Source organism: Mauremys reevesii, linkage group 3 (genome assembly GCF_016161935.1).
Source record: "Mauremys reevesii isolate NIE-2019 linkage group 3, ASM1616193v1, whole genome shotgun sequence".
Lineage (NCBI taxonomy): Eukaryota > Metazoa > Chordata > Testudines > Geoemydidae > Mauremys > Mauremys reevesii.
The window spans coordinates 67,219,277-67,238,007 of NC_052625.1; the positions used below are offsets into that span (position 1 = coordinate 67,219,277).

The window sequence follows — 18,731 nt, forward strand, 5'->3', positions numbered from 1 at the left end:
AACCTTCTCCTCCCTTTATAGTCCCATAAACCTTTGAAAAGCATCTCTCTCAAAGTTCATTGACCTTGCTTCATCAGATAGGATGACCTCATGCTGTTCTGACCTTCCTGTCATCTTCCCATCCCCCTACTGATGTCTATGTAAATTGGGCTTCCGTTGTTTTTTGTCACACCTTGTTTAATTTCTTTGGAGACAGGTAGATAGCAGTGATGTTTCCTCCTGCCTGGGAGGGAAACTGTTTCTCCCTGTTTGGTCACAGGCTTTAAAGCATAATATCATTAAATGTATATAATTTCCTCATTATATACGTTAATCACCAGTGTGTCATTAGCTTTTAAAAAAGGCCTCTCTATACACTTCGTATACAATATTACTATATTATAAAAAAAGTTGATTCAGTTACTTGATGCCTTGAGGTTCAGCTTCCCTGTCTTTAGTGACCAGTAAAGCTTTGAAATGGATTTTTCTCAGGGTTTCCTCTGTAAGTAAAGCTTATTTAAGCTTTGAGGAAGGCAACATAGAGTCTGGTGGTAATGGAAGCTCCATTCTCTTTCTTCCTCCACTGGTGTTTGCTAAAATGCAAATTTTCTGTTTCTGCAATCTCATGCCTTGTTTGACTCTGTTGCTTATATGTAAATTGAGGTAAACCCATATTCCTTTGTTTAATACAGACTGTGCTTATACGTTGCTTGCCAAACACATTTTAAGGATGATTCTAGCGCACATTCATAACTTTTTGTACAAATCCTGTGCATACATTATACAAGAATATTAATGATCAGTGAGTTACTAGTTTTCCAATGATATCTTACATGTCACCTTTGATATACTGATTATGACAGCAGTGTGTGAGGCGTAGTCAGTATGTCAGGCCTGATCAACTGCTGCCAGAGTAGAGCACCACAAATTGTTTTTTGTGTCATAATCATGATGGGATTAATTTAGAGGAAAAGTTTACCGATCTGTAGGCAAAACCCTTCATATTACAGAGTATTAGCCCGCCATCCTGCTTGATTCTCCTCCCTAAAAAAATATGGCAGGAGCTTCAGCAGCTTATTCATGAGGATATTAATATGGCCTGACATTGGGTATGGGCAGCCTAGGATGTGGATGAAACTGTGGTCAGGGCTAGTACCGTGGAGTGGATGTCTATAAATATGCTTGGCTTCAAACATCTGAGTTAGAATCATAGAGTTTAAGTTCAGAAGGGACCGTTATGATAATCTAGTTTGACCTGCGCAATGCAGGCCACAGAATCTCACCCACCTACTCCTGTAACAAACCCCTAACCTATGTCTCAGTTATTGAAGTCCTCAAATCATGGTTTAAAGACCTCAAGGTGCAGAGAATCCTCCAGCAAGTGACCCATGTCCCACGCTGCAGAGGAAGGCGAAAAACCTCCAGGGCCTCTGCCAATCTTCCCTGGAGGAAAATTCCTTCCTGACCCCAAATATGGTGATCAGTTAAACCCTGAGCATGTGGGTAAGACTCACCAGCCAGCACCCAGGAAAGAATTCTCCATAGTAACTCAGATCCCACCCCATCTAATATCCCTTTACAGACCATTGGGCATATTTACCTGTTAATAATCAAAGATGAATTAATTGCCAAAATTATCCCATCATACCATCCCCTCTATAAACTTATTAAGCTTAGTCTTGAAGCCAGATGTCTTTTGCCCCCACTACTCCCCTTGGAAGGCTGTTCCAGAACTTCACGCCTCTCATGGTTAGAAACCTTTGTCTAATTTCAAGTCTAAACTTCCTAGTGTCCAGTTTATATCCATTTGTTCTTGTGTCCACATTGGTACTGAGCTTAAATAATTCCTCTCCCTCCCTGGTATTTATTCCTCCGATATATTTGTAGAGAGAAATCATATCACCCCTCAGCCTTCTTTTGGTTAGGCTAAACAAGCCAAGTTCTTGGAGTCTCCTTTCATAAGACAGGTTTTCCATTCCTCGGATCATCCTAGTAGCCCTTCTCTGTACCTGTTCCAGTTTGAATTCATCCTTCTTAAACATAGGAGACCAGAACTGCACACAATATTCCAGATGAGGTCTCACCAGTGCCTTGTATAATGGTACTAACACCTCCTTGTCTTTACTGGAGATACTTCGCCTGATGCATCCCAAGACTGCATTAGCTTTTTTCATAGCCATATCACATTGGTGGCTCATAGTCATCCTGTGATCAACCAATACTCCGAAGTCCTTCTCCTCCTCTGTTACTTCCAACTGATGCGTCCCCAACTTATAACAGTAATTCTTGTTGTTAATCTCTAAATGCATGACCTTGCACTTTTCACTATTAAATTTCATCCTGTTACTATTACTCCAGTTTACAAGGTCATCCAGATCTTCCTGTATGATATCCTGGTCCTTCTCTGTGTTAGCAATACCTCCCAGTTTTGTGTGATCTACAAACTTTATTGGCACATTCCCACTTTTTGTGCCAAGGTCAGTAATAAAAAGATTAAATAAGATTGGTCCCAAAACCGATCCCTGAGGAACTCCACTGGTAACCTCCTTCCAGCCTGACAGTTCACTTTTCAGCATGACCTGTTGTAATCTCCCCTTTAACCAGTTCCTTATCCACCTTTCAATTTTCATATTGATCCCCATCTTTTCCATTTTAACTAATAATTCCCCATGTGGAACTGTATCAAATGCCTTACTGAAATTGAGGTAAATTAGATCCACTGCATTTCCTTTGTCTAAAAAAATCTGTTACCTTCTCAAAGAAGGAGATCAGGTTGGTTTGGCACGATCTGTCTTTTGTAAAACCATGTTGTAATTTGTCCCAATTACCATTGACCTCAATGTCCTTAACTACTTTCTCCTTCAATTTTTTTTCTAAAACCTTGCATACTACAGATGTCAAACTAACAGGCCTATAGTTATTCGGATCACTTTTTTCTCCTTTCTTAAAAATAGGAACTATGTTAGCAATTCTCCAGTCATAAGGTACAACTCCTGAGTTTACTGATTCATTAACAATTCTTGCTAATGGGCTTGCAATTTCATGTGCCGTTTCCTTGATTGTTCTTGGATGAAGATTATCTGGGCCCCCCGATTTAGTCTCATTAAGCTATTTGAGTTTGGCTTCTACCTCAGATGTGATAATATCTGCTTCCGTATCCTCATTCTCATTTGTCATCCTACAATTATCCCTAAGCTCCTCATTTGCTTCATTAAAGACTGAGGCAAAGTATTTGTTTAGATATTGGACCATGCCTATATTATCTTTAACCTCCACTCCATCCTCAGTGTTTAGCGGTCCCACTTCTTAATTATATGGCTATAGAACCTTTTACTATTGGTTTTAATTCCCTTTGCAAGGTCCAACTCTACATGGCTTTTGGCCTTCTCACTTTATCTCTACATGTTCTGGCCTCAATAAGGTAACTTTCCTTGCTAATCCCTCCCATCTTCCACTCCTTGTAGGCCTTCTGCTTTTTCTTAATCACCTCTCTGAGATGCTTGCTCATTCAGCTTGGTCTACAACTCCTGCCTATGAATTTTTCCCCTTTCTTAAGATGCAGGCTTCTGATAGTTTCTGCAACTTTGACTTGAAGTAATTCCAAGCCTCCTCCACCTTTAGATTCACAAGTTCTTCAGTCCAATCCACTTCCCTAACTAATTTCCTTAATTCTTTAAAGTTAGCCATTTTGAAATAAAATACCTTAGTCTCAGATCTGTTGTTGTTTAGCCTTCCATCTAGTTTGAACTGTATTAGCTCATGATCGCTCGAACCAAGGTTGTCCACTACAACCATTTCTTCTATGAGGTCCTCGGTACTCACCAAAACCAAATCTAAAATGACATCCCCTCTTGTTGGTTCTTCAACTACTTGGTTGCACTACATGCATCCGACGAAGTGGGTATTCACCCACGAAATCTCATGCTCTAAAACTTCTGATAGTCTATAAGGTGCCACAGGACTCTTTGCTGCTTTTACTTGGTGAAGGAATCCATCAGCCATAGCATCCAGGAAAATCTGAGCCCTATTATTATTATTAGCACTTGTCCTCCAGTCTATATCTGGGAAGTTAGTCTCCCATGATCACACAATTTCTAATAGTGTTTATTTCATTAAAAACATTAAAGCAGTCTCTATCCATATCTGAATCGGATCCCGGCGGTCTGTAGCACACCCCAAGCACTATCTCAGGGGAGGCTCTAGTAGCTTTCTTTCCCAATGTGATTTTTGCCCAGACAGACTCTGTCTTATCCATTTAATCACTCCTTATTTCTTTACAGTCTACCTCATCACTGATATACAATGCTGCTCCTCCACCTTTGCCTTTATTTTTGTCTTTCCTAAACATCACATAGCCTTCAATACCTGTACTCCAGTCATGACTACTATTCCATCATGTTTCTGTTATCCCTATAATATCTGGTTTCACTTCCTGCACCAGTAGCTCTAGTTCTTCCATTTTGTTACCTAGGCTCCTCGCATTAGTGTACAAACATCTTAATTTTTGCCATTAGGCTTCACTGATATTCTTTACCCAATTAGGCACAGACATTCTACCACCAGTATCACCTATTGGACTGGTATCTACACTACCCTTCCTCCTTATGTCCATTCTCCTACTCACGACTGTATCCTTTCTTACTTTGTTTTCTTCCCTCTCAATGTTAAATTCTGGCATGGAGATTACCTGGACATCTCCCAACCATCTTCCCCAAATTCCTAGTTTAAAGCTCTCTTAATCAGTTGTGCTAGCCTCCATCCTAGAAGTCTATTTCCCTCCTTACTCAGGTGAAATCCATCCCTAGAGAACAGTCCTCTGTCCATGAATGCTTCCCAGTGGCCACACATCCCAAAGCCCTCCTTATAGCACCACTGCCTGAGCCATCTGTTGATCACCATAATCTTGTCACACCTTTGTTGCCCTTCTCTAGGAACAGGCAGAATCCCACTGAAGATCACCTGAGCCTCCATTTCTTTAAGCATCTTCCCCAGCCTGGCATAGTCTCCCTTGATACGTTCCAGCGAGAATCTAGCTGTATCATTTTGTTCCCACATGAAGGACAATCAGCGGATTCTTTTCTGCTCCCATTAGGATCCTTTTCAGCCTCAGGGCCACATCCCGTATCTTAGTACCTGGCAGACAGCACACCCTTCTGTTCTCCAGATCAGCTCTAGTTACAGGCCTGTTTGTTCTTCTCAGTAAGAGAAGTTCCATGAGTTGGTTTAGAAAGAGCTCAGGGACCTGGTTTGTACCAGAGATAACTCTTTTGGGCACCAGTTGGCCTTTTTGCATGATTGGTCATGAACATCTTCTATTACAATTTTATACATAAAGGAGATTTTTAAAAGTAGTTAAGTGCCAATTTCCATTCAGAGACAATGGGAATTAGGCACCTAACTGCCATTTGTGTCTTTAAATCTCCCACCTCCCTCCAAAAACCTTTTTTATTAGTTCAACTGACATTTCTTATAAACAATGTTTCTGAATAAACTTCATAGTCTGTTTTTCCCAACATTTAAATAAAGGCTTAGCCTTTAAGTTTTCCTTTTCCTTTCATTAACTTTAAAGAAATCCTTTGACCTGCAATATAGATATCTACGAAATATCTAACCTATTTACATACTACTTCAGTTATTATTCAACTCAAGACATTCTCCCCTTACATGTTGTTTGTGTCTTTTTCTGCCTACGTTTTTTTGGATGCTACTTATGTTTTTTATATTTGCTTGAATGCTTAGCCCTCAGACCAAATTTAATTGCTATGTGAGGCAGTTAAATATTACTATATTTCTTTAACTCCCGTTTATTATTTTGGAGTCTTTAATTAGGTCATGGTTTAAAGGGTTTGTCAGTGCAAACTATGGATAGTTTTATAACAGACTTAATAATAATAATTTACAGTACAAACACAGATCAAAAAGACTGCTCCTGGCCCAAGGAGCTTACAGTCTCAGTATAAGACACGAGATGGCAGATTATGAGATAATGTTTGTTAGCATGATAGGCACTGGTCTCTGAATAGTAGCAACCTAATATCGTGATGCCTACAAAAGAAACTTAACCAAGGAGATATTTTGAGGAGGGATTTGAAAATGGATAAGATGGTGATTTTGTGGATTTTTACAGAGAATACTTCAGCTGAAGTGCATGAGGCAGCATAGAAGAATGCCCAAAGATGCTTGTTTTGAAAATGTAACATGGGCAGTGAAGGCTGGCATCATGGGCTAATCGGAGATGAGCACTTGTAGCTTGCTTGTGAATGAGAGATTACAGATATGCTGGGGACTGACTGTGAAGGGTCTTGAAAGTGAAGACGAGCTGCTTATGTTTGAGGCAATAGAGAAAGGGGGAGCCAGTGGAGGAATTCAAGAGAGTTGATATGGTCAAAATGATAGTTTTCAGTGGCCAAACTTCTTTTAAACAGTGTTAAATTGAGTCAGTTGTGAAATGATTCAGCAGGGGTTGGGAGTGGATGGCACCCTTAATATATCTGTCATGCAAATATATATGTGTGTGTGATTTTTATATATATAATATAATTTTTTTGTGTGTGTGTAACTTTTCTAAGTAGAGTTTTGTCTTTTCCAGGCCCAGATTGCCTTTCTTCAAGGGGAAAGGAAGGGACAAGAAAATCTGAAGAAGGATCTAGTGCGGAGAATCAAAATGCTGGAATATGCTCTTAAACAGGAAAGGTACATCACTTTTAAGATACTAGAGAATTTTGTTTAAAAAATCTCTTACTAACATTTGTCTTTTAATATTTGATATCATTTGGCTCATCAGAGGAAAATATTTTTTTTGTAGATCTGAATCTTGAATTGGTAATTATGAACGTAAAAATTGTTAGACTGAATCAGTCTATCTCATCCAGAATCCTGTATCAGAGGGGTAGCCAGAATCTGCTTATCCAGAATCCTGTCACCAAAAGTATCCACTATTCAGATGCTTCAGAAAAAGGTTTTAAAAAACCCTGCATTAGTCAGTCAATTACAGTATAACATCTCTCAGGGCAAGTTTCTTTCTAACTCACAGAAGACATTGTTTTATATCATGAAACAATTTTTTTTCTCTTCCAAAGCTCTTGTTTGTTAATAAACTAAATAAAAATTCTTGTTATCCACATAAATATCTATATTTTAAAATCTTGATAACTCTTTCAAGTTCCATGTGTTCTACACACGTCTATCGCAACATGTGGTGTAGCTCACCCAGTGCACTAAATGCCCCAACAACAACTATTTGGTTGAAACCAGACAATCACTATGCTCTCAAATGAATCCACATAGAAAAATGATAATGGACAAAAACAGCAAATCACCTGTGGGTGAACACTCACCACAGAGGTCTGACAGAGGTCCTCATCCTTAAAGAAAATCTGCCTAACACCTTTAAAAGACAAGCCTGGAAGTTTAAATTCATAAGTTGCTAGACACTAAAAATCATGGACTTAATAAAGATACTGGATTTATAACAACCTATAACCCAGTAAACCGCTTTCCCCCAGCTTTTTTTCCTCTCCTTTTCCCCTTTGACTGGAGAGGTGTTAACTGGCCACTTCACCTTGAATGGTCCCTTGAGATGTGTTAACTATTTGTGCTAAACAATCTGATCCTTGAATTTAGCTTTGACACTGACAGGTTTCAGAGTAGCAGCCGTGTTAGTCTGTATCCGCAAAAAAAACAGAAGTACTTGTGGCACCTTAAAGACTAACAAATTTATTTAAGCATGAGCTTTCGTGAGCTATCCGTGCATCCGAAAAAGTGAGCTGTAGCTCATGAAAGCTCATGCTTAAATAAATTTGTTAGTCTTTAAGGTGCCACAAGTACTCCTGTTTTCTTTGACACTGAGTACATTTCCCAGATTTGAAGAAATCTTGTGTGAGCTCAAAAGCTTATCTCTCTCACCAACAGAAGTTGGTCTAATAAAAGAGATTACCTCACCCATTTTGTCTCTCAAGGGCTATGTCTACATTAGAGACCTTAAAGTGGTACAGATGCAGCTGCGCCATTGTAAGATATCCCATGTAGCCATCCTATGCCGACGTCAACATAATTAAATCACCTCCAACAAGCAGCAGTAGCTATGTCGGTAGGAGAGCATCTCCTGCCGACATAGCACTGTCCACACCAGTGCTTCTGTCGGTCAGGGATGTGTTTTTTCACACTCCTGAGTGACATAAGTTTTACTGACAAAAGTGCTAGTGTAAACATAGCCTTAGACCCACGGGAAGGAGACTCTCTGGAAAAATTCCACCACGATTTCAACATCTTCCACCCTACCATCAACCTCAGCCTGGACCAATCTACACAGGAGGTCCACTTCCTAGACACCACAGTGCAAATAAGTGATGGTCACATTAACACCACCCTATACCGAAAACCTACCGACTGCTATGCCTACCTTCATGCTTCCAGCTTCCATCATGGGCACACCATACAATCCATTGTCTACAGACAAGCTCTGAGGTACAACCGCATCTGCTCCAACCCCTCAGACAGAGACCAACACCTACAAATTCTTCACCAAGCATTCTCAAAACTACAGTACCTGCATGAGGAAATAAGGAAACACAGCAACAGAGCCAGACATGTACCCAGAAGCCTCCTACTGCAAGACATACCCAAGAAAGAAACCAACAGGACTCCACTGGCCATCACATACAGTCCCCAGCTAAAACCCCTCCAACGCATCATCAGGGATCTACAGCCCATCCTGGACAATGATCCCTCACTTTCACAGGCCTTGGGTGGCAGGCCAGTCCTCGCCCACAGACAACCTGCCAACCTGAAGCATATTCTCACCAGTAACTGCACACCGCACCATAGTAACTCTAACTCAGGAACCAATCCATGCAACAAACCTCGATGCCAACTCTGCCCACATATCTACACCAGCGACACCATCACAGGACCTAACCAGATCAGCCACACCACCGCCGGTTCATTCACCTGCATGTCCACCAATGTAATATACGCCAGTATATGCCAACAATGCCCCTCTGCTATGTACATCGGCCAAACTGGACAGTCCCTACGGAAAAGGATAAATGGACACAAATCAGATATTAGGAATGGCAAAATACAAAAACCTGTAGGAGAACACTTCAATCTCCCTGGACACACAGCAGCAGATCTAAAGGTAGCCATCCTGCAGCAAAAAAACTTCAGGACCAGACTTCAAAGAGAAACTGCGGAGCTTCAGTTCATCTGCAAATTTGACACCATCCGCTCAGGATTAAACAAAGACTGTGACTGGCTTGCCAACTACAAAAGCAGTTTCTCTTCCCTTGGTTTTCACACCTCAACTGCTAGAAGAGGGCCTCATCCTCCCTGGTTGAACTAACCTCGTTATCTCTAGCCTGCTTCTGGCTTGCATATATATATACTTGCTCCTGGAAATTTCCACTACATGCATCCGACGAAGTGGGTATTCACCCACGAAAGCTCATGCCCCAATATGTCTGTTAGTCTATAAGGTGCCACAGGGCTCTTTGCTGCTTTTATAGCCTTAGAAATGTACTAGGGGCATTTCATCCCTTATGCTTTAGGGCATAAAATGACCACTAAATAGGTTAGGAAAAACCACCACTTTCCCTCCTATGGGCACAGTGTTTCATGTTTATCCATTAATAATTAGTCTTGCACCTTTCTCTGAAGTGTGTGATATTAGACATTGTCAGTCAGGATATCAAACTAGATGGTCAACTAATCTGATCTGGCATGACAGTTCCTTTCTTCCTCTGTTTTTAACCATTTTTAAAGCAAATTCAATGTTTCTGAATGGGTTAGGCTGACAGCTATTTATAGCAATCTTCACTTTCAAGAAACAATCTCGTATTTGTTCTGGGAAGGTCTCTAAGCAGAAATTTTGTTTGGTACTTAGAGGCAGGGCAGCATACTGAGCACAAGAAGCCCTGCTGTGTGTCACAACAGTATTTTCCTAAATCAGCTCACAACCTGGGTTAGCCAACATTCAGTGAAGAGCTTATGTTGATTGTTCCCACTGAGCATCTGGGAGTCACAAAAAGGACAATCTGCAGGAGAGGAGCAGAACTTTTCTCTTGGCCAATTGTGATGAGGGCAGGGGAAAGCAAGATTGGGGAGAGGAGGAGAAAAAAAATCAGGTAATTAAGAGATAAAGGGAAGATTACGTGGCTCCTGCCCTGCTCTCCAAATTTACCAAATCTTTATCAAGCAAATAACCATACCCATTAGTCATCACCCAGTGTTTAAAATGCTGATCCATACTAGGGCTCATTGGCAACATGTCATGACAAGTGGGAATGGCACTGGTTTCTCAACAATATGCTGCCTCTCAAGCCTCTGTATACTGAGTATTCAGCCTATTTTTTCAGTCGCTGAAAATGATTAACTTAATTTCTAATCAATGTCACTATTCTGTAATTAAGCACTATAAAATCATGCAAGACTCATTACTTATAGTGTAAAAATTTTCCACTATGGAGCAGAGTGTTTTTGGTTCTATTCCCTGGCAAAGAGATTTGGACAACTTTAATACATAATGATTTCTATCAAGGATTCTTTAATACATTATATGCAAAAGTCATTTAAAAAGAAGAGGGATAATCAATAATTTGAATTCTTTCATACATTTGCTGGTTCAAAGCAATTCTGTTGTAATTTTGCTACCATCCAGAAGATTGCAGTGTAAGACTTTTTTGTTCACTCTTCAAGGTTATTTTATTACTTTTTTAGTTGTAATGTTGCTCAGTTACCAGTTACTTGTTTAAATTATTATCCCTGGATTTTCAGGAGCTAACTAAAAACATGCTAATCTGGTTTAAGCATATGTCCAACAACTAATAATCCGTCTGTTACTCATTTGCCTTTCCAGAGTATTTTAACCAAACAGAATTCTTAGGCCACTTTTCTAGAAATACTTTTGTTATTTTTTAAAATGGTGTGTCTGGTCAGAGTAAGACTGGCGCCTTCTCCCCTGGCCAGGATATCTCCCAATGCTGTTCCTGGCAGTCTGTCTTGTTTACGTCTATTGGTCTGGCGACTCCTCTTAGTACTTCTACGGTTGTTTGGCAGACACTCTCAGCACAGCTGGATTGGATGCTTCAGGTCTACACACTGAAATATTTCCAAGAAATAGTGGCATTTCTTGATTAGAAATCAAACTGGTTTCTTTCTATGAATTGGTCTGTGAGCAATGAAAGTCTTTGATCCTAGGGCATTTAAATTGAGAGAGTTTAAAAGTTTAAAATTTAATTAAGTTTCTTGTTCTCAATTATTGAGATGTTGGGGCAGCCATATTGAATAGCAAATATGGATTACTTGCACAGCAGTTCATGAAGAAGAAAAGAATGAAGCAGAGCAATGAATAAGCTAATGAAGTGAGAAAGCAAAAGCAGTTGTAGTGATCCTCCTTATCTTAGTAACTAAGCAGATCTATTTAGTAACATAGCTTTGCAGTCTAAAAATATCTTCCTTCCAAATGACTTTCAAAGCTGGTTGCAGTTGGAAAATAACTTCTGTGACAAAGTTCCTCCTCTACCTTGGTGGGTCCTGTGTTTATTGGTGGATTTGATCGCCTCAGAGATTCACGTTGTGGGTCAGGAAAGAGCTCAGAGACCTTCCCCTCTCGTAGAAGCCACAGTCCAGGTCAATTACTCATGTATCTGATCAGGAGTTGGGAGGTTTGGGGGGAACCCAGGCCCACCCTCTACTCCAGGTTCCAGCCCAGGGCCCTGTGGACTGCAACTGTCTAGAGTGCCTCCTGGTACAGCTGCGCGACAGCGACAACTCCCTGGGCTACTTCCCCATGGCCTCCTCCAAACACCTTCTTTATCTTCACCACAGGACCTTTCTCCTGGTGTCTGTAATGCTTGTACTCCTCAGTCTTCCAGCAATATGTCTTCACTGTCAGCTCCTAGTGCCTCTTGCTCCCAGCTCCTCGCATGCACACTACAAACTGAAGTGAGGTCCTTTTTAACTCAGGTGCCCTGATTAGCCAACCTGTCCTAATTGATTCTAGCAGTTTCTTAATTGGCTCCAGGTGTTCTAATTAGCCTGCCTGCCCTAGTTGGTTCCTGCTTGTTCTGGAACTGCCCGTTACCTTACCCAGGGAAAAGGGATCTACTTAATTAATCTGGGACTAATATCTGCCTTCTAACACTCTCCTGTATCAATCTGGCCTGACCCTGTCATACTTCGGTAACATGTCTGTTCAAGCCAATTATTTTCATATCATTTTACTTTTCAGTCTCTGCATACTGCTGTTCCTACAAATTATTCGTTTCAGAAATTTAATGTAGATGTTAATAGTTCAATGACTTACATCTCCTCTAAACCATAATTTTCATGTGAAGATAATGTATATCTTTAAGTTTAATTTTTTATCCTCCAAACTTTAGGGTATTCTTTTTGGGTATTCCATATTGTCATAATGATCATATGGGAAACTAAATTTCTCCATTTATCTGCTGCACAAACACAAGTATAGTTAGCTGCAATGTACAATTCTCCATATATGTTAATATAGCTGGCCTCTAATCTGGAGCAGCCAGTTTTAGTGTTAAAAATGTAGTTCAGTTGGAGCTAGTCAGAGTTGGACTACAATTTGAGGGAATTTAGTGAACATATAATGGGAGAAAGTATTAAAATCCATTTGTGTAGAAGGAGTGCTGGGAAAAGTAAAAGACTAAAGTGCAACAAACTATAGTCCCTCTGAAAATGGAAAATGCAAAGAAAACCAACTGGTCATGGTGGATCAATAAGTATCTACTCAAACTTCTGGGATTGAAAAGAAACTCCCCTGGGATTGAAGAAGGGGAGAGGAAACAAAACTAGATAGAAGGAGTTTAACACACAAGATAAAAAGTGAGAGCCATGAAGAAAATGAATTAATTACCTTGATGTGAAAGGAATCAGAAGGATTTTCAAAAGTATATTGGGATGGGAGGAAAAACCTGCCCAAGTTAGTAGGTCCATTAATAAATGAAGATGTGAAAGTGAGAATAGGCATTCACATGGCACTGTTGCAGCTGGTGTTGCAAGATATTTACATGCTAGATGCACTAAAGATTCATATGTCCCTTCATGCTTCATCCACCATTCCAGAGGACATGCGTCCAGGCTGATGACACGTTCTGCTCGATAACAATCCAAAGCAGTGCAGACTGATGAATGTTCGTTTTCATCATCTGAGTCAGGTGCCATCAGCAGAAGGTTGATTTTTTTTTAAAAAATTTTTTGGTAGTTCAGGTTCTGTAGTTTCTGCATCAGAGTGTTACTCTTTTAAGACTTCTGAAAGCATGCTCCACACCTCATCCCTCTCATATTTTGGAAGGCACTTCAGATTCTTAAACCTTGGGTCGAGTGCTGTAGCTATCTTTAAAAATCTCACATTGGTACCTTCTTTGTATTTTGTCAAATCTGCAACGAAAGTGTTCTTAAAATGAACATGTGCTGAGTCATCATACGAGACTACTATAACATGAACTACATGGCAGAATGCCGGTAAAACAGGGCCGAAGATATATAATTCTCCCCCAAGAAGTTCAGTCACAAATTTAATTAACACATTATTTTTTTAACGAGCGTCATCAGCATGGAAGCATGTCCTCTGGAATGGCAGCTGAAGCATGAAGGGGCATACGAATATTTAGCATATCTAGCACATAAATACCTTGCAATGCTGGCTACAAAAGTGCCATGTGAACGCCTGTTCTCACTTTCTGGTGACATTGTATATAAGAAGTGGGCAACATTATCTCCTGTAAATATAAACAAACTTGTTTGTCTTAGCGATTGGCTGAACAAGAAGTAGGAGTGAGTAGACTTGTAGGCTCCAAAGTTTTACATTGTTTTGTTTCCGAGTGCATAGAATCATAGACTATTAGGGTTGGAAGAGACCTCAGGAGATCATCTAGTCCAATCCCCTGCTCAAAGCGGGACCAATTCCCAACTAAATCATCCCAGCCAGGGCTTTGTCAAGTCAGGCCTTAAAAACCTCTAAGCATGGATATTCCACCACCACCCTAGGTACCCATTCCAGTGCTTCACCACCCTCCTAGTGAAATGATGTTTCTTAATATCCAACCTAGACCTCCCCCACTGCAACTTGAGACCATTGCTGCTGCTTCTGTCATCCGCCACCACTGAGAAAAGCCTAGCTCCGTCCTCTTTGGATCCCCCTTTGGGTAGTTGAAGGCTGCTATCAAATCCCCCCTCACTCCTCTCTTCTGCAGACTAAATAATTCCAGTTCCTTCAGCCTCTTCTCATAAATCATATGCCCCAGCCCCATAATAATTTTTGTTGCCCTCTGCTGGACTCTCTCCAATTTGTCCACATTCCTTCTGTACTGTGGGGACCAAAACTGGACACAATACTCCAGGTGTGGCCTCACCAGTACCAAATAGAGGGGAATAATTACTTCCCTCGATCTGCTGGCAATGCTCCTACTAATACAGCCCAATATGCCGTTGGCCTTGTTGACAACAAGGATACACTGCTGACTCATATCCAGCTTCTCGTCCGCTATAATCCCCAGGTCCTTTTCTGCAGAACTGCTGCTTAGCCAGTTGGTCCCCAGCCTGTAGTGGTGCATGGGATTCTTCCTTCCTAAGTGTTGAACTTCATCAGATTTCTTTTGGTCCAATTCTCCTGTTTGTCTAAGTCACTCTGGACACTATCCCTACCCTCCAGTGTATCTGCCTCTCCCCCCATCTTAGTGTCATCTGCAAACTTGCTGAAGGTGCAATTCAACCCATCATCCAGATCATTAGTAAAGATTTTGAACAAAACCAGCCCCAAGACCGACCTCTGGGGCACTCCGCTTGATACCGGCTGCCAACTAGACATTGAGCCATTGATCACTACCTGTTGAGCCCAACAATCTAGCCAGATTTCTCTTATATTTCTCCACCTTATAGTCCATTCATCCAGTTCATACTACTTTTTTTTCTTGCTGGCAAGAATACTGTGGGAGACCGTATCAAATCTTTGCTAAAGTCAAGATATATCACATCCACCACTTGCCCCATATACACAGAGCCAGTTCTCATCATAGAAGGCAATCAGGTTGGCAGGCATGACTTGCCCTTGGTGAATCCATGTTGACTGTTCCTGATCACCTTCCTCTCCTCCAAGTGCTTCATAACTGCTCCAAGTGCAGTTATGTAACAAAAAAAATAAATAAAAATCTACGTTTGTAAGTTGCATTTTCATGATAAAGAGATTGCACTACAATACTTGTCTGAGGTGAATACTATTTGTTTATCGTTTTTACAGGGCAAATATTTATAATAAAAAATAATATAAATTGAGCAGTGTACACTTTGTATTCTGTGTTGTAATTTAAATCAATATATTTGAAAATGTAGAAGAACATCCAAAATATTTAATAAATTTCACTTGGTATTCTATTGTTTAGCAGTGCGATTAAAATTGCGATTACTCGCAATTAATTTTTTTGTTAATTGCGTCAGTTAACTGCAATTAATTGGCAGCCCTAATTAACTTCATTTAGATCAGTTTATTAGACTTCTGTAAACTGCTTGCCTAATACCACATCAAATGGAATTCTCTTAGTTTCTCGCTCAATGGGGATTATTGTAGAAAAACTTAAAACTTCTTTTCTGTTCACTCCTTTAACCAGTATAAAGTAGACAAAAATATATCTTTGACTTGCCAAGAAGTGCAGCCGAAAGATTGGACAAATTTTGTCTGGAGCCTAAGGCTTAGTATTTTAAATAGACCCTCTGATCTCTTTTGTCACTGTAAAACAATGTTTGACTTCAGTGATCCATGTATTGACTGTAATCTTATATTCTGTGGAAGAATCTCTCAATATCAGGAATTACTCCTTTTCATGAACATTGTTGAATTCTATTAGTTTGATACATCTGCGCTATTATGTTTAAAAATAAACAATAAGAAGAGGGAGGCAATGAAAGGAAGTAAGGAACAAGAATATTCAACCGCCAGGAAATACTAGCCCATTTTAAATTAAGGATGTTAAGCAGGAACACGTATTATCTTGTAAACTTGGGTCAGAGGAACCTGGGTCAACACTGGACAACTCACTGTTTAGAAGAATTGTGATACTTGCTACTAGTGTGTGCATGGTATGGGAAAGGGGAACTCCTCCTTTGCCTCTCATGGAGCTTCCCTCCTGAGACACTGTTCTGCCTTATCAGTCACCATCTGATTTTAGCATAATGAGAGTAGATGAGTGGATTTGCTAGCTGATGCTTGCATCATGTGAAGTATAGGAATTTGCCTCTATGTGAGGAAGCATGGTCTGGTGTTTTGAAGTACAGGACTCAGAATAATGAGATCTGAATTTTGCCATGGTGACAAAGTTCCTCCTTTACCTTGGTGGGTCCTGCGCTTATTGGCAGATTTGCTTGCCTCACAGATTCACCCTATAGGTTGGGAAACAGCCCAGAGACCTTCCAGGTCAATTCCTCCTATGTTTGATCAGGAGTTGGGAGGTTTGGGGGGAACTCGGGCCCGCCCTCTACTCCGGGTTCTAGCCTAGGGCCCTGTGGACTGTCGTTGTCTAGAGTGCCTCCTGGTTCAGTTGCACAACAGCTACAACTCCCTGGGCTACTTCCCCATGGCCTCCTCCCAACACCTTCCTCCTGATGTCTGATAATGCTTGTACTTCTCAGTCCTCCAGCAGTATGCCTACTCACTCTCAGCTTCTTGCTCCCAGTTCCTCGCACACACTTCTTCTCCTCTGGCTCCCTTTGGTCTGACTGGATTGAGCCCTTTTATAGCAACAGAGGGGCCTTAATTAGAGTCAGGTGCTTAACAGCCTCACCTGACTCTTAGCAGGTTAATTGGAGTCAGGTGTTCTCATTAGCCTTGAGCAGCCCCTGCTCTGGTCACTCAGGGAACAGAAAACAGTATATCTCCCTTCTACTACTCTGCTGTTCCCAACTGACCTGGGTCTATCACACCATATAGTTGTTGTGTGTCATTTAACCTCTCTGCTTCAGTTTAGTACAATTTTTTAAGTAGGAAATTTATCTACCACATGTTGTATGAAGTTTCATACATTTATCATAGAACTGGAGGGGACCTCGAGAGGTCATCTAGTCCAGTCTCCTGCACTTATAGCAGGACTAAGTATTATCTAAACCATTCCTCGCAGGTATTTGTCTAACTGCTCTTAAAAATCTCCAATGATGGAGGTTCCACAACCTCCCTAGGCAATTTATTCCAGTTCTTAACCACCCTGACAGGAAGTTTTTCCCTAGTGTCCAACCTAAACCTCTCTTGGTGCAATTTATGCCAATTGCTTCTTGGCCTATCCTCAGAGGTTAACAAAAAAAATTCTTCCTCCTCCTTGTAACAACCTTTTTACATATTTGAAAACTATTATCATGTCCCCTCTCAATCTTCTCTTTTCCATACTAAACAAACCCAATTTTTTTCAATCTTCCCTCATAGGTCATGTTTTCTAGACCTTTAATCATTTTTGTCGCTCTTCTCTGGACTCTCTCCAATTTGTCCACATCCTTCCTGCAATGTGGCAACCAGAACTGGACACAATACTCCAGCTGAGGCCTAATTAGTGCAAAGTAGAGCAGAAGAATTACTTCTTGTGTTTTACTTGCAACACTCCTGCTAATACATCATAGAATCATAGAATCTCAGGGCTGGAAGGGACCTCAGGAGGTCATCTAGTCCAGCCCCCTGCTCAAAGCAGGACCAAACCCAACTAAATCATCCCAGCCAGGGCTTTTTCAAGCCTGACCTTAAAAACCTCTAAGGAAGGAGATTCCACTACCTCCCTAGGTAACCCATTCCAGTTCTTCACCACCCTACTAGTGAAAAAGTTTTTCCTAATGTCCAACCTAAGCCTCCCCCTCTGCAACTTGAGACCATTACTCCTTGTTCTGTCATCTTCTACCACTGAGAACAGTCTAGATCCATCCTCTTTGGAACCCCCTTTCAGGTAGTTGAAAGCAGCTATCAAATCCTCCCTCATTCTTCTCTTCTGCAGACTAAACAATCCCAGTTCCCTCAGCCTCTCCTCATAAGTCATGTGCTCCAGCCCCCTAATCATTTTTGTTGCCCTCCGCTGGACTCTCTCCAATTTATCCACATCCTTCTTGTAGTGTGGGGCCCCAAACTGGACACAGTACTCCAAATGAGGCCTCACCAGTGCTGAGTAGAGGGGAATGATCACATCCCTCGATCTGCTGGAAATGCCCCTACTTATACAACCCAAAATGCCATTAGCCTTCTTGGCAACAAGGGCACACTGTTGACTCATATTCAGCTTTTCGTCCACCGTAACCCCTAGGTCCTTTTCTGCAGAACTGCTGCCCAGCCATTCGGTCCCTAGTCTGTAGCAGTGCATGGGATTCTTCCGTCCTAAGTGCAGGACTCTGCACTTGTCCTTGTTGAACCTCATCATATTTCTTTTGGCCCAATCCTCTAATTTGTCTAGATCCCTCTGTATCCTATCCCTACCCTCCAGCGTATCAACCACTCCTCCCAGTTTAGTGTCATCTGCAAACTTGCTAAGGGTGCAGTCCACACCATCCTCCAGATCGTTAATGAAGATATTGAATAAAACCAGCCCCAGCACCGACCCTTGGGGCACTCCACTTGATACCGGCTGCCAACTAGACATGGAACCATTGATCACTACCCGTTGAGCCCGACCATCTAGCCAGTTTTCTATCCACCTTACCGTCCATTCATCCAGCCCATACTTCTTAACTTGCTGGCAAGAATACTGTGGGAGACTGTATCAAAAGCTTTG

General features: G+C 41.1%; 1 protein-coding gene across 6 annotated transcripts in view; it reads left to right on the plus strand.

Annotated features, from left to right (window-relative positions):
• STRN (striatin) overlaps positions 1-18,731 on the plus strand; it is a 110,870-nt gene that overhangs the window by 19,910 nt on the left and 72,229 nt on the right. For all 6 annotated transcript variants that reach the window (XM_039529803.1, XM_039529804.1, XM_039529805.1 and 3 more), the window contains exon 2: positions 6,569-6,672. In XM_039529803.1, the coding sequence (XP_039385737.1) occupies positions 6,569-6,672 (104 nt within the window). The remainder of the gene's footprint in view (positions 1-6,568; positions 6,673-18,731) is intronic.